This window comes from Monodon monoceros, unplaced genomic scaffold, assembly GCF_005190385.1.
Source record: "Monodon monoceros isolate NGI ecotype Baffin Bay Population unplaced genomic scaffold, NGI_Narwhal_1 Super_Scaffold_12, whole genome shotgun sequence".
NCBI lineage: Eukaryota > Metazoa > Chordata > Mammalia > Artiodactyla > Monodontidae > Monodon > Monodon monoceros.
This window is the reverse complement of record NW_021703768.1, coordinates 9,644,315-9,656,499: the sequence shown is the minus strand read 5'-3', so window position 1 is coordinate 9,656,499 and position 12,185 is coordinate 9,644,315. Positions and strand designations below refer to the sequence as shown.

At 39.8% G+C, this 12,185-nt stretch overlaps 1 protein-coding gene across 2 annotated transcripts in view; it reads right to left on the bottom strand.

The window, feature by feature from the left end:
• The window catches only part of MARCH6 (membrane associated ring-CH-type finger 6), a 74,253-nt gene that overhangs the window by 19,606 nt on the left and 42,462 nt on the right, over positions 1–12,185 (bottom strand). For both annotated transcript variants that reach the window (XM_029216138.1, XM_029216137.1), the window contains exons 11-19: positions 11,799–11,857; positions 10,437–10,517; positions 9,926–9,994; positions 9,773–9,847; positions 8,324–8,458; positions 6,224–6,343; positions 5,368–5,468; positions 2,807–2,944; positions 1,284–1,488 (exon numbers count right to left, since the gene is read on the bottom strand). In XM_029216138.1, the coding sequence (XP_029071971.1) occupies positions 1,284–1,488; positions 2,807–2,944; positions 5,368–5,468; positions 6,224–6,343; positions 8,324–8,458; positions 9,773–9,847; positions 9,926–9,994; positions 10,437–10,517; positions 11,799–11,857 (983 nt within the window). The remainder of the gene's footprint in view (positions 1–1,283; positions 1,489–2,806; positions 2,945–5,367; positions 5,469–6,223; positions 6,344–8,323; positions 8,459–9,772; positions 9,848–9,925; positions 9,995–10,436; positions 10,518–11,798; positions 11,858–12,185) is intronic.

Genomic DNA, 12,185 nt, shown 5'->3' with positions numbered 1-12,185 from the left:
ATTCCCACCATCAAGGTAATTAACACATCCATCACACCACATATTTACAAACTGTATTTATTTTTAATTAAGTTTAAAAGTAAACAGCTGTTGTAGCTATAGCTGGTGGCTCTCAGCTACTGAGAAGTGCAGATAAAAAGGAAATACACCGAGACAAGAGGGAAGTGGCTACCCTGGACAGAAAGAGAGGGTGCTGCTTGCCTTGACCTGACTGACCAAGCCCAAAGGGCAGAGCTCCAGCAGGAAGACTGGAAAGCACTGATGATGATAACACTCCGAGAGGGGGCTGGAGCCTTGGTCAGCTTTCGCTGCCAGAGAAATCCCTTAGTGATTCTCTCTCTAATCTAGGCCAGAAGTACCTTCTGCTTAGAAAATACCTTTTGTCAATCCGAAAGCCTCAAGTCTCACAGCTCCACCCCCAACTCTGAGAGCTCCCTCCCCAGCTCTTGCAGCTCGCCTGCACCTCCCACCCCCTACTCCACACATTCACCTCCCTGCAGGTTCCATACCTACCATGGCTAACCTGCCTCTTGTCCTGACACAGGGCTGGAATGCCCTTCCCACTTCCCATTTTTTAATCTGCCTGACCCCAAACTTTAAAGACTTAAAGGTATCAACTCCTCCACGAAGCTTCCTGAACAACTTTCAAAAAAGTGTTTTGTGGAGCAAGAAGTGAGCAATCATATGACACGCTACTAATATAGCAGGTGACGTGAGGACTAACACCTGGCCATTGAATCTAACCCCATGAAGGTCACTAGGGACCCTTGACAGGAACAGTTTTGGTGGAGTTTGGGGGTAAGTCTTGCTGAGCCAAGTACTTCCTTAACCAATCTGGTCTTCAGTTTTATCAGATGTAAACAAGAGGTTACTACTCATACCTTGCAGCATTGGGATTAATACTACAAGGATTAAAGAGAGGAAAACACTAAAATACCCCCTCCAGTTCCTGACACACAGGTGAAATGAATCAGGAATGGCAACTTCTTATTTGATCTAGGGTCTTCTATCTTGTTCCTTTCCAACAGCAGGGACCAACAGCAGGGACCAACAGCACATGGACTCCCAACTCCACGGCTTACATCTAAAATTCCATCAGCTTATCCGACATTTACATATATTATGTGTTGCAGAATGAGAGGCCTGAAATGTGGGTTCTTGTCAGGAAGACTGCAAGCTGCGCCTACACAGAGGACCATATACTAACAGCGCCGATAACAGCAGAAAAACTCCTCAACAGAAGCTGGAAAGCTCAATCCCTGCTAAGTCGGGGCAGCACCTACCCTGAGTGGGAAATGCGGGGGCCGGCGGTAAGGCTGGAAGCCAACAGGCCCGCCCTGCTGGAGGATGGCTTGGTGGGCTGCATGCAGGCCCTCCCCCACCACGGGGAGGGCGTTGTTATTTCGAGCGTGCTGGTTATTGTTAGCTTGTTGGTTTGCACTGTTCTCATTTTCTTCCTGGTCTCCCAACAAATAGGAATGAAGATCCCTGTGTAAAAATTGCATCAGTGAAAATGCTCACCTCAGATCAGAATAAACAGAAGACGCGAGATGCGAGATTTACTTTCTTGATAATTATTACTTAGGGGAGAAAATGTATGAGTAGAATCTATGCACAGCACTGCTATTATCTCAATCAGCTCTAAATGTTGCTGCGTGCTTTAAATTAGACCTTCCCAAACATAAATTAACATACAAAATACCCATTCAATCTATTTTATGTTTTCTTCAGCCAGTATCTGAGAAGAATCAGTAACTGAAAAAAAAAAAAAAAAAAAGTGCAATGCCCAAGATACTCTATGTGAAGAATTTTAGGGAAAAAACTATCAACTTCTTTTTTTCTCTGTAGATGACTACTGTGTCTGCTGTGACACGCAGCTCAACTAAAACATCAAGCCACAAATCAGTTAAGGCACAAATGAGATGGGGGGAACGAGGGGGCTCACAGTAGGGCACTGAGCTGTTAGACAAGGATAAATGTTCAAATACAACCAAATGCATATAGGCATTCGTTGGAGATACTGTGGGTCTAGTTGCAGACCACTGCAATAAAGCAAGTATTGCATTGCAATCAAGTTTTGTGGTTTCCGAGCGCATACAAAAGTTATGTTTATACTATACTGTCATCTATTAAGTGTGCAGTAGCATTATGTCTTTAAAAACATGTATATGTCTTAATTTAAAAATACTTTATTGCTAAAAAATGCTAACAATTATCTGACAATACAAGGTTGCCACAAACCTTCAATTTGTAAAAAATACAGTATCTGTGAAGCACAATAAAAGAAAGTATGCCTATATTTCACATTAAGGTATCTACAGGATGCCACATATTTTCTGAAAAAATGTTTAAACTACCGAGATTAAACTTCTAAATAAGTATATAATATATGAAGCTTGAAAACACATAAATGCATCATGCTGACTAAATGACTAAGAAACCAAATCTGAGAAGAGCTAACTCACTTATCAGGTTAGGACTTCTAAAATAAGGGTAACTTGGTTTGTTTTTAATGCACTGAAAAGTATTTTATTTTTACCCTGTGTAATGAAATGAAAGAACCTGGGCCAGCAGCAACCCTCTGTGAGAGGGTAAAAACATGTACACATTTCTCCATAAAAGGATACACAATGATTAGGAAAATAAGAAAAATTTAAAACTTTAATAAGCTTTAAACAATACACCTGCAGATAACACTAAATTGTCTCTTATTAAAACTAACTTTTCCTGAGTGGGGCATACTTTTTCAGAAAGGTTATTAAACTGACACAAATGACACACGTACGAGTCACCTGCCTATACTTACAGCAAGTATCCAGCAGTAACAGTCCACGCTCGCACCAGTCCCTTCAGCCACTGCCGCGTGTGTCCCTGTTCAAGTAACGCTGGTAAGACAACTTGAAGCAGAAGCAGCTCAAGGGACAGTTCACTCACTGGAGCATCACTGAGAGTTACGAAAAGCCATATTTTACAATGTGAATTCGATTTTCCCTTATAACTGTATCATATTAGACATTTAATGGAATGACAGCAAAACTCCTTGAAGAGTCAAATGAACTCACTGTCTTTATCACCTCATATCCATTCTTCCTTGAAGAACAAGGAACATCCCTCAACCAAAAACTGCTCCCGACAAGGGTTGCAATGACCTTCGTGTTGTTAAAGTGGCGGTCAGGTCTTGGTCCTCACCTCATGTGCCGGCTTAGTAGCGTATTACACAACTGGTCGCTCACTGCTCCTTAGAACACTTTCTCCATGAACACCTTTCCAAGACACGCTGAATGCGACCTCCTGTGACTTCGAATAGCACCTTTCTGTAAATTTCTATATACTGCTCAGACATCTTCCCTAATTCCTAACTTATACATCCAAAGTGCCAACTCAACGTTTCACAGTACACATGAGACATCTTAAGTTGATCATGTTCAATATCAAGTTCCCACTCTTCCCCTTAAATCCTGCTCTTCCGCAATCTTCCTCATCCTAGTAAATGGCAACTCCATCCTTCCAGGTGCTCAGGACAGATACTTAGATCCCTGACTGCCTTTCTTCACCCAACATTCAAACAAGCCAGAGAATCCTACTGACTGTACCCTGATACCCTGAATCTAACCACTTCTCATGACTCCACTGCCACTTCCTCCCTCTCAGCCACCGTCGCCTCCCACGGGGATCATGGCATTACCCCTAGCTGCCCTACTGCTCTGGCCCTGGCCATCCCAACCCTGGCTCTTGTCACAGCCTCCAGAGTGATTCCTGTGAAACCTCTGTCAGACCACTCTTCTGTTCAACCTTTCCAAGAAGCCCCCAAATCACTCAAGTTAAAGCCAAAATGCTTACTTACAATGGCTTACAAGGCTCTCTAGGACCTGGCTTTCCATGACCTCTCTGACCTCACAGCCAACTACTTTTCTCCTCCTTTTACTGCAGCCAAACTGGTCTCCCTGCTGCTCCTCAAACAGACCTCAGGCCACTGCATGTGCCCGCCTCCCCTGCAAGGACATTCTGCCTTCAGGGGTTCACATGGCTCCCTCCCTCATCCCCTCCTCCTTCAGGGCCTTCCTCACCTGTCACCTCCTCAGGTCCTCACTAGTCACGTCCTTGCTTCGTTTTTTCCCATAGCACTTACGACCCTTTGACATATTATGTATTTTATCTATTTTATTGGCTGTCTCCCCAAGTGAAATATAAGCTCCACAAGGGCACAGATTTTTCTTGATTCTGTTTTGTTCACTGTTACATCCCTTGTACATAGAAAAGAACTTGTTATATAATGGGCCCTCAATTTTGCTGAATGGAAGAACAGACTAAACGCTGTTACAAAAACTTAGCTAAAATTCTAGGTATAAAGAACTACCAAAGGTCTACGCCAACAATATATAAAGCCAGAAACCGTGCTTCCTGGTTCTCACTGTGACGACCCAAATACATAAGGAGGGAGAACCGACTTTCTCTAGGTAGGGAAAAACTCAGAATAAAACCTCGATTTGGATTTTGATGAAAAGACAGCAGAAGCATGCCAGGCAAACATGGGGAAGAAGGTCATTCCAAACAGAGAGGGAAAGACCAGGAGCAGCTAGGCATTTATGGGGAGACTCAATGGAGGCTGAGCGTGGCTGGAAAGGAGAATTCAAGTCAGAGAATGCTGGACAAGATGCTCGAAAGGCAGTGTGAGATGCCGAGCCTTGGATGTCATTCTAAATGACCCAGATATTATCGTGTACGTTATGGAGGAAGAGGCAGGTGTGTTAAGGATGGATTATAAATGGGAAAAAAACAGGAAGGCCTAAACTAAGGTATTAAGTGGTAAATCACATTGAATTAGATAAGAGACTGTAAAAAGAATTAGAACTGACAAGATTTAAAGACTAATTACAAGTAAATTTGAGGAAGAAATCCAATTTGCCTGGCATATTTAGGTGACAGAAGGGATGAGGCAAATCACTGAAAAAGGGATTATAGGAGGAATGGTGGAGACTAGGTTTCCAGGTTACTTAAGTCTTTAAATCAAAAAAAGATTTTCCATTTATAAGCCATACAGCCTATTTTAATCTACAATTAAATGTATATCTATGGCTACATTACTTATGATGTGCTTTTCATACAAAGATGATGCTACTAGGTATCTCTCATTAGGAATGTTAAACATTTCAATGCTAATCAAAGGCACACTTCATTTGCAGAAAAGTCAGCCCTTCTTTGGAACATGTAACTGCTAAACTAACATGTGATTTAGAACATGGCAAAATTTAGTTATCAGATGATTTCTAATATCTGTAAGAAATGAATGTTTTAAATAAGTGTACTCTGAATATCAAATCCCTACCAGAGTTAAATTAGTAAAGCTTCCGAATTTCAACAACTTACCTATAGAGCATGACATTGTACGGAAGAAAATTAGGCAGCAGACTCTTAATTATCCGTATAGGTAGCCAAAGCATCAGAAGTACAATGGAGCCAAAGACAATCTGCAGCAAGAAAAAGGGCAGGGGACCACTGTAATCACTGTAAATCTGAGAGACAGGCAGACTTCTGAACGTACACATCCAACACACCATCCAAGTCTATACGCGCCCAGGCCACTGAGTGTTCTCATTCAGCACACTATACTTGGCTCACTCTATGCGGAGACTGCATACCTGGGACAGCTGCTCCTCTCTCTCTCTAGGACACGAAGGCTCAAACAGGAGCCACAAAGGATAATCACTGCATGGTATGTGAAAAGAGAGCTAGAAACTCATAATGAAGGATCAAAATTGCCTGCATCTTAATAAACCACCTGTAACAATAAGACATGACCCATACTAATGGCTACAAAAGTTTCCAAAGAACACACATCATTGCTTTTAGAATTTTATCTTGGAAAAACTTAGATTTAACTAGGTAATTTCTTCTTCGAGGCAAGGAAGAAACTTTGAGTTGCTTCTGTTAAGAGTTTAATTTAGAAGCTATTAACAAGTCTCCATTGCTTCAATGCAAATTAAATGTAATTCAGAGACCCATAATTTGGCAATCAATTATACTACTAAAGAACCAAAAGGCATTTTTGTTTACTTACATTTTATTTTTATCGAAGTAACCAATAAAACAGCTATTTGATAAGCAACTTCCACAGGCTTAGATAAACTTAATTCAATCTACTCTACCAGTCCTCCTGACAAAAAAAAAAAAAAATCTAAAGGGTAGCCCATTTTACTTCAAAAACAAAAGAAAGTATGCTTACCACTGACAAAATAAATCTTCGGAGATGCCTATAAATAGGCAAGTGAATCATTTCTTGTACTGGATTAAAATCTGGATCATTCAAATTCCTTAGAAACCATAAGACACCAGGTCGAAGTACCTGCAAATATATTTTAAATGCTATAAATACTTACCAATGTCTTTAGGCTCTGTATATGAGCTAAAACATTAATAGAGAAATTAGCTCTTAAAATTATTTTGGCATCTTATAAAATGGGCCCTAGAAAATTCATATAGTTTTCCTCAGAAAAGAAGTTCCTAAATCAGAATCTTTATTAAAACTATCCTGTGTTTGATGTCCTTTGATGCTTTTAATCATTCAGTGGAAAAATTTAAGTACAATTTGTCAAGAAATCTAGATCTCCAAGATGAAAAATAAGTTTTGTTTGTTTGGTTTTTTGGCCTCGCCACGTGGCAAGAGGGATCTTAGTTCCCTCATCAGGGATAGAACCTATGCCTCCTGCAGTGGCGGCACAGAGTCTTAACCACTGGACCACCAGGGAAGTCTCGAAAAATAAGTATTTTTATAAAAATTATCACTATATTGTATAATCTGGAAAGGATTAGGTTACAATTTATAAGTGTCCTAAACGGAAGATGTGATTTCAGTCTCACACTTCCCAAAAAGAGTTACGTTAATTAAAAAACCTTCAGTTTCTCAGTATCTTCATTTTACCATCTACATCTTTTCCCCTTGCTCAGTAGGAATCATCAACCCTAAAGGCTATGGGCGATGGGCAATGATGAATGGGTCTGGGGATTAGTTCTGGGTGGCTCACACTCACTGGACTACCCTGTATAAAAAGCATCTCATCTGCCCAAATTCTATTTCTCCACCTTCCAAACAAAGGGGTTATGATATGTGAGCTTTAAGGTTCAATCTAACTCTAAAATACTAGGATTCTGTATCAACAAAAAACCACCACATTGATAAAATGAAAAAATTCAGTATAAAATACTTAATCACTGAACAACGCAATTTAAAGGTCAGGTATAATAACAATTTAAAAACCACATTATTAATGTAGTCTCAATCACTAATTTCAAAACAAGGATACAAGCTTTGTTTGCAAACAGAATTTACTGAACTTATACTATATGATTCAGGAGAATATTATGGCCCCCAGGTTCATCCCCAACTCCTCAAATCTCTCAAAGAGCAAAGTAACCAAGAACTGCATTAAGCCTTTGTGCTTCTGTGTTCCATTCACACTGGATTAGTCGTCAGCCTGCTCCTTTGGGCCCTGCATATCTCCATCACCACTCTCAATGGAGTAAGCTGACTTGTTCCATGGCTGTATCCCTTCCCAGGATGCAAAAATCAAGGAGAGTGGAGACTGTGTCTCTGTTTCTCACTATTACCCCAGCATACATCACAGTGTCTGGCACAGAGTGAGCATGCAGTACTATTGGGGGAAAGAATGCACAGAGGAAAGTACACTTATCAGAATTACTCAAGTTTTATACTTCATTTTGTAGCAGATGACTAAGCATGAGATGTATACTAGTCAAATACTGACCCTATTTTCACTGCCCCCAAATCAGTAAGGACTGTATTCTGAAAACAGGATTAGTAAAAGTACCCATCTGGTGAGTGAACCAGAATCATAAAGGACCCTCACTATAATTCTATACTTAAGGTGTCTGCTTCAAGACCACTTTACATATTTGATCCTGCAATACCATACCCTTTGGGTATTTCCAGCATTAAATGTCCCTGGATGAAGTCCAAGACAGGCTCACATCACATAAAGTTCCAAGAATATGTATTTGAGGATGGTTAAAATACCAAGTAAAACAAGTGTTTTAATTTAATTTTTATCCCTCAGTCTATTCATCTTTCAAACTCAAAACTAATTAGACAGGAATAATAAAACTTGTCAATTTTTGAGACAAATTACTAAAAAACAGTTTAAAGCAACTGAGCCAAACTAGGCTATTAGCTGTTCCCTCTTAGAATAAAATAACAGAGAAAATGATTTAGCTAGGAAACCATCATAGCCTTTAAGGTATGACTTATGGTTAAGGCAAAAGTCCTTTTCGTAAATGTACAGTGTTGGAACTTCCCTGTAGAACTTACCTCTCTCAGTAACAGAATGAAGGAGGCAAAGTAGAACACATATACCATTCCCACCAGCCAATGCAGAAACATGGTAGTACCTGGAGCCGACTGAAAGCTCAGTTCTCGATCTTTCAGAGTAGCATCAAACATTTCCTAAATCAAAACAGTACACGTGAGAGAGATTTGTACTGCTTACATCTGCTGAATTAATATCTTCATATTCTAGGAAGTGAATGAATCACTATGCATGTAGGTTCTGATGTTTCTAGAATTACAGTTCTCTTAAAGCCATTTCATCGTATCACAGAAATACAAATGATATAGGTTGGATACCATTTCAAAGACGTATATGACACTTCAGAAATTTTACAAAGGCAATACTGATAAACCAGTTGGTGAATAAGAACTTTACCAATATTGCTATTGTGAAAGAACCATTTCTGGTTAACATAATACTTTCCTTTCTTGGTTACATGTATGAATTCATGACAAGTTTTAATAGTAAGGTATGGAAGAAAATGTTATTTCAGAACCAAAGGCAGCTTTTCTACATTTAATTTTTTTTGAAAAGTAAAAAAGTGGACTTCCCTGGTGGCACAGTGGTTAAGAATCCGCCTGCCAATGCAGGGGACATGGGTTCAATCCCTGGTCCGGGAAGATCCCACATGCCACGGAGTAACTAAACCCGTGCGCCACAACTATGGACGGAGACTGCGCTCTGCAACTACTGAGCCCACGTGCCACAACTACTGAAGCCCACCCTCTTGTGCTGCACAAGAGAAGCCACCGCAATAAGAAGCCCACGCACCACAACCAAGAGTAGCACTGCTCTCTGCAACTAGAGAAAGCCCACGTGCAGCAACGAAGACCCAATGCAGCCAAAAATAAATTAATTAAAAAAGAAAAGAAAAAACTGATGATCACTGACAGTCATTAAAGATTTTAATCAAGACTAAACACTTTAGTTAAAACAAATGGTTAGGTTGAATTAATTACTACAAAGGCAGTCTTCTTTTCAGATTACTCTTTTTCGGTTTTTTTTTTTTTTTGCACCGCATGGTGCTGCCTGCGGGAGTTCCCCAACCAAGGGCTGAACTCAGGCCACAGCAGTGAAAGCACCCAGTCCTAACCAATAGACCACCAGGACCTCCCTCGAATTACTCGTTTTAACACAACATCTTGGCATCTTCATAAAACTCAAAAGAGTTAAACGAGGAAGAGAACTCTCCACTGGTTATCAGGAAGGTTCCAGTCAAAATACTCTAACATCAGAAATGTGCACAGAGCCTCACAAAAATCAGGTACTCAGGAAAAATTAGCAACATTAAGACTCTACAATGATACATTCTCAGAAAAAAACAAACTATTATCAAATATTGACTTTACATTAAAGGAACACACCCTAAAGACCACTTTTTAAAAAGCCTTTAAATTATTAGATTGTATGACAATGAATAATAAACTCACCAGGGAACAAATATCCAGCCACCAGCCACAAATGAGAGGGAACACTCCAATTTCTACCACCACTAGCAAAGAGACCTTAAGTAAAAACAAAGGTCATCAACATCACTCAAATGGGAGAAATCATTTCCAGTCTTAAGTTATAACAGGAATTACCTTCACAACAATATAGCAGACTCCCAGCAAGCGACGAGACCTATGAAATTTAACAAGAGTTGCCAAGCCCTACAGCATGTAGTCAAGGAAAACCTGAACATTTAAAGAAAGATACAGAAAACCAACAAGGTCCTACTGTATATAGCACAGAGAAACATATTCAATATCCTATGATAAATCATAATGGAAAAGAATATTTAAAAAAAGAATGTATACATATGTATAACTGAATCACTCTGCTGTACAGCAGAAATGAACACACTGTAAATCAACTATACTTCAATAAAAATTTTTTTTTAATTAAAAAAAGGATCAGGTAACTATTTAGGTAACAGTTAATATTATTTGACAGAATTTATTCCATATTTTTTCTGCTCTCATCCTCACTACAAATACCTACAACTTCTACTAAAAGGACAAGTAGAGAGAAATAGTTTTGTCATTAATAAGAACAACCCTTGGGTAAGCACAATAACATTACTGAACACTAAGCTGGTTCATTAAAGGATACATGACAAATTATCAGTGTTATTGCTAGAAGTATATACCCAACTATGGTCGTGATTAGGCCTTCAAAATGGGATGCTTGGACCTAGAAATAAGAAAATAAACAAAATGTAATTTCACCACATGGCCTACACCCCAGTTTAACAATGTTTATTAAACAATCCAAGTAGACTAAATGTGAACTATCTCAGGAATTTGTAACTAAAAAACAACTACAAAATCCCCTCTGGATGACACCTCTGCAAACCAGATTCTCCCATGGACTGCTATTTATTACAAAAAGATGAGGTAAAATGAAAGAATAACACTTTACTCAAGCAGACAAAATAATAAGAGTAGAGTGAATTAAATTTTACAAAAATAAGAAAAAAGTTGTAACCATCTGCACTTCAGTCCATTCTGAAGCAGACCTGCTAAAGGCTGAGCGCTGAAAAGAGCAGCAGAGTCCAAGCCGTCCTCTGGCCAAGGTACATCTTAGCCACCCTATCTCCTAACCACAATGCTTCAGTTTCCCTTGCTCGCCAAATCTGTTTCATTATCAACTTACAAAGAGTTAAGAGTTTGGGTAGTGACATATACTGCCCAAGATACCATCACCTTTTGGTTCCTGAATTTCAGGTAGCAAGTGATGATAGTTTATAAAGTCAAAATTTATCAAAGCATTTTATCTGAACTTTCCAAGTTCTTGTATTTAACTAGTGAGAATTTGGAGATCTCTATTAAATATCAGAACATGTCTCTTTGCCACTTCAGAAACTTCAGAATGTGATCTCTCAGGATTCACATATACAAATTGACCAGAATATTCCAGCTATGTCAGCTTTTCTTAAAAGACTAAATATTTCTGGGGACCCCCCAAAATAGTAGTAGTTGTCCATCCAAATATTTATCTAATTCTGAAAACCCGCAATAAAATGTCAAAATTAAAGCAAATTTCTTTAGAAAACACCACAGTTCATCATTCCAACACAGATCAACATTTTAAAAAATTAATATATCATTACCTTTCTGAATTCACTATGGGGCAACTAGGGAAAAGAGAGAAAGGAGCACATAGGCTAACAGAGCAGGTCAAAAATCAGTCTGTAAGAAAACTTTCCCACAGTATGTCTCTGGCCTGCCCAGCGGGAAGGAAGACAGTGCATCATGGGGCTTAGAGAACATCTTCCACAGCTGGCAACATGTCCTACTACGTCTTAGGCCACTTCTGGCTTAGAAGAGGTGAACGAGATGGTGCTGGATAACTATTCCTTTGTATAAGGCAGACTGAGAAATGAAGTAACTCTTTACAATATTATTACTTAGTCAACATATATCAAATTTGGGGTAATTAATAAAATTAAGTTTGCAAAAGTATCATACTCACGTGTTCTTCAAATCCCAAACCAACAAGGGAGAAGTGGCCAATGTGGTACGGGCAAAATGCTAAAAGGGGGGGAAAACTCAATGAAAACTTCAAAATCAAAACAACGAACACTCCTAGTACCAACCCCACTAAAAGGAACAAAGGCTTCTTGGAGAAATGGAAGATCTCAGAACCAAAAATGTACTGTCAGGCTTCCCTGGTGGCGCAGTGGTTGGGAGTCCGCCTGACAATGCAGGGGACGTGGGTTCGTGCCCCGGTCCGGGAGGATCCCACATGCCGCGGAGCGGCTGGGCCCGTGAGCCAGGGCCGCTGAGCCTGCACGTCCGGAGCCTGTGCTCCGCAACGGGAGAGGCCGCAGCAGTGAGAGGCCCGCGTACCGCTAAAAAA